Source organism: Pinus tabuliformis, chromosome 7 (genome assembly GCF_031772625.1).
Source record: "Pinus tabuliformis cultivar Carrire ecotype Pingquan chromosome 7, CPIR1, whole genome shotgun sequence".
NCBI lineage: Eukaryota > Viridiplantae > Streptophyta > Pinopsida > Pinales > Pinaceae > Pinus > Pinus tabuliformis.
Genome location: NC_142293.1, coordinates 271742159 through 271746670, shown reverse-complemented (window position 1 = coordinate 271746670; position 4512 = coordinate 271742159). Strand labels below are relative to the sequence as shown.

Here is a 4512-nt window from a genome sequence, read left to right as displayed (position 1 = left end):
ATGTAAGGGACATGACGCAGAAGCCTGATCAAAATTTTTTCCAAAAACTAAAAAAATTCTATTAAGCTGGTTTTTCAACGAAATTGGAGTTTTATGAGAATATTTCTTCGTATTCTTTGTGTGTGATTACTTCATATTAATGTTTATCGTTGAAAAAATTTCAAATTCTCCCCTCTAGAACACTATTTCTGTGATTTTCTGCCCCATATATGTTTGGTGAATACTATTACTTTTTGTATGCTGTCCAGATATCTACTTTTGTACAGCAAATGATGACAGTTATTTTGTGTAATCAGTCTAGTCCAAGTCTCTTATTGTCTGGCACTGCTGCCTTGAATTTTGTGATATATTGTAATTGCTAGGTGTTCTGGCCATGTACTCTTTTTTCCAATGAAATTAGACGATATTTTCGTTTCCCGAAACGAGAGAATCAAGAGAATCACATCTGCACAAAATAAATAAATAAATTCCCTTCGAAGAAATAAAAATTTATGGTCCGCATAATGCATCGGGAATACAAAAACAAAGAATGAAGGAAATAACGTATCCAGTGGCAACAAAATCCACAAGTGCCCAGCTGTACGCTCCCCAAATTTCTATATATACCACAAAAATTTATGCATCCCCATAAAATAGATGACAGATTTAAAGTTGGGTATTATTTATTTAAAATCCATTATTCATTATTGGGAAGGATATGATGCCGCTTGTTATTTTACTCTGGTTTTACTACTACATCTGAATAGTTTAACCACAGATCAACTTGAATCCCGTATATTGGTTTATAAGTTTAGAACGCTTCGCTTCACTTCCTGAGATAATGGAACTCTCTGGAATCATGGCTCACATATTGACAATGTAGTTTGGTTTATTATCAACGAGAGCGTTTTTTTCTTTCTAAAAAATGTTTAGAAAGCTTTACGATTCAGAAAAAAACATAGCTCGGTTGTTCCTAAATATTGCGTGTATCTAAATTCCATGAATCTTTATATGAAACTGCGAAAAATATGACTAGATTTTGCATAAATGCGCGTGACCTGGAAACCTGGATCATTTCCACCATTCTGCATAAATTCCACAACCATTTTCAGAACAAAGATTCTAATTTCTGCATAACATGCAGAAACAATAATTAATTTGTAAGTGCGGCTTAGCCCAGGGGCAACAATCATAAAATACACGTATTATTGCAACGAATATTCCTATGGGGAGGCAGGTGAACCCAATAAATTAATAAGCATCGAATAATAAAATGGATATGGTACATCCTCACATTCAACCCTAGTTTCGCCGTCTATACAAAACCATGGCGAGACTGTAATAGCTGGGGAGCTTTAATGATCTTGAACCATCTCAAAAGCAAGCGTCCAACATACAGCAGCAGCAGAGGGCAGCGCAACTGCAACATAGAACAGCAACGAAAGCCCGCTTTATCAGAATTTGTAAAATAAAAATGAGTACCCAGTTTCAGATATGTTACACAGTTTTTCTAACCATGCAAACCTTCTGAGCTATATATTCAGAATTACATCCATATTAATTCAATTTAGAAATTGTTAACTCACCATCCTTTCCAGAAGCCATCTCCTCTCTGCTTTGTCTGAGCAGGAGCATAATCCTGAGGGGGAGGATAAACATGTTGAGGATACCCAGGAGGAGGAGGGGGGTATGCCTGAGGATGCCCTTCCGTTGGATACCCTGTTCACAATAACACAAAACTAATTGCCTGTCAATATTTCTCCATATCAAAACACTTTCAGAAAATTAATGAATCCAGAAAGCTATTCAGGGAGATCTATTAAATTATCTGGTACCCATCTAAATCCAGACGGAATATGACATATTTCATAACTTTTTCCAAAATCAGAAAAACCATTTGTTGCCATTCCATTGACTGAACTTCCAACCATGTCGTATAAAACAAAAACATTTCTATGATATCAAATACGTGGAGCCCAGGAAATTGATAAAACCAGTGAGGCAGTGGTGTATAAGAGAGCAAAAACCTTCCAAAAACATTTCTATGATATCAAATACGTGGAGCCCAGGAAATTGATAAAACCAGTGAGGCAGTGGTGTATAAGAGAGCAAAAACCTTGAGAGGAAGGAGGAGTCATCTGGTTTTTCTGACTGTAATTTGAGCTCATACTTGCAGAGCGTTAGAGAATGTGGTTGCAATCTGCCTCTGATTATCAAATGATGTGATGATGAAGAATGTTTGGGAAGACACGCTCTGTTCTTTGCGCTTCGTTGGCTTTCAGTGTGAGTACCAAGATCTTATAGGAACGTGAATACGCGTGCAGAAATCTAATGAGATGGAATGCGTGTTTTCGAATTACGATATCGAAAGGACTATTGGGAAGCGCGTGCCACGGGGCGGGCATAAGTGATATGGAAGTTGCCATGTAAGGGACTTAAGCTTGGGTGTCGTGTAAGCTATATCTATTTCCTAAAACCATTTCAACATGGAACCAATAACATCATTGTTTGGTAAGGACTCAACAACATATGTGGGGTGGATAGCATACAACTAATCATATAATGACATGGAGGTTGGTTTTTTTTCCATCTTGTTCTATGTCAGACTCACGAATGAGGCCCACCATAGTACCTAGAACATTTATTTTGCCACTGGGGTGATCTTCTCACCCATAGATTAACTAGTGGTCATAGGCCTAGGTCTTACAACCAACAACATTGGAGAATACACTAAAGCCATCAAGTTGTTGTCCAAAGCTCTAACTCTTGGCATTCACTAGATAGTTTTTAGGTTGTCCTAGCTAGTGTTGTTACAATTGACTAATGTCTATTTAGTTATAAGTTTTATGTTTCTTTTCAAATATTTTAAAGATGGTATGAATTCATTACTTATCAACATATATTAAGAGGATCTAATATATTGTTTGATTTCTGGGCTAATTCTTTATTAGATTGGCATTTGTTACATTAATAAAATATTTTTTTACAAGCATGTATGTACAAAATAACATGGGTTACATGCACATTATTCGGACACCAAAAGTCATAAAAGTTAATATATATATATATATATATATATCAAAAAGTGTTTTTGTTACATCCTATCAGGGCACAAAATAGGCTCTTAGGACCATGTAATGATACCCTAGAATCCTCAATACATAATGTCATAATAGTGTAAAAATATAGCTAGGATGAGCATTTAGTTTTAATGGGGTCCTCGATGGTCATGCTAGCATACGATGCCACCGACTATCCACCTCAAGAATCCATTGAAGTGGTTAGGCTCACCTATCATGTGGCCATAAAAGTGTTATGGAATCCCATCCACCCTCATGATAGCCATTCCCATGGTGAGCATTAATGTTTTCTATACACCTCTTGGAGGTTACATATATACTCTTTCTCACTTTCCCCTTCACTTACACCCATAGCATGCTCTATGTTGCAATAAACGAAACACTATTGGTTGCACCAAGGTCATATCTTTGTAAAACAAACACTGTAAATTACCTTCATTACACTACCAAAAAATTACATATATCCCAAAATTACAAAAACATTCAAAATTCTAAAAATATAATAAATGCATTTTCCTTACTCAGCTCTTCCAATGCCTCCCCCTCAAGTAATGTTATCTTTCTATCATGACAAAAGTTAATTCTTACATGCACATAATCATTCATTACCATAATTTTCCTAACCCACCAATTAAAGAACTCAGTGTTGAAATCAAAACCTAAGGCACCACCCCTACTCTAGACATCAAATCCTTCCACCAATGCATACATGTCTTGATGATCAGGTGCTCAAAATTAAGCTCACAAATCAAGTGTCAAAATCTTGATAAACTTAGATTCAGATCGAAGAGCTCGTCATTCTGATTCCAATGGTGTGAATGACACTCAAATCTGAGCTCATATGTAGAAGTTAGAGAATGTCAAAGTTCACGTTTGACTTGGACACATGGCAAGATTGGATGATGTCGCAAGGTCCTTCAGTGAATGAGGAGGTGCCAAGTGGCAAGCCACCATTAGCCCCGCATGTCACAAATCGCAATCGTAGGCAAGTCGGCGTTAAAAAATCGGCCCCAGAACAGCGAAGGTGCGATGCGATAAGGCAAGCAAGAAGGCATTCAAGAATCAACCGAAGACACGATGCGATGGATCGCAATCGCAAATCGACAAAGGAAAGGCATTACGGAAAATTGGCCCCATCATACCCGAGTTGCAATGCGATAAATGCAATTGCATATCGCAATCGTACCCCGCACGAAAATAGAGCCACACATTATGATTACTCGTCGATGCACTATTGAACTGCAATTTGCAATAAGTTCCCGGATGCGAGATGTTTATCGGTTACAGTTTATAGTGTCGTTGGGTCCGCCACATCGCAATCACATAATCACCTGTCACGTACACAAGCATTAAGCTCGTCGGTCCTTACCGATTGCGATTTGCGATGAATAGTCAATCCACAGAATACGGCCTGCAACGCGGCAAAATTTTCACCCAATTAGTGCATTTTTCA

General features: G+C 37.5%; 1 protein-coding gene across 1 annotated transcript; it reads right to left on the bottom strand.

Moving 5' to 3' along the window:
* Positions 1-969: 969 nt before the first annotated feature.
* LOC149246926 (protein CYSTEINE-RICH TRANSMEMBRANE MODULE 9-like) lies at positions 970-2263 on the bottom strand. The gene is made up of 3 exons (XM_089455791.1): positions 2096-2263; positions 1566-1698; positions 970-1399 (listed from the first exon to the last, which is right to left on the bottom strand). The coding sequence occupies exons 1-3, from the start codon at positions 2145-2147 to the stop codon at positions 1354-1356; spliced, it is 231 nt and encodes a 76-aa protein (XP_089311917.1). The 5' UTR covers positions 2148-2263; the 3' UTR covers positions 970-1353.
* Positions 2264-4512: the final 2249 nt, after the last annotated feature.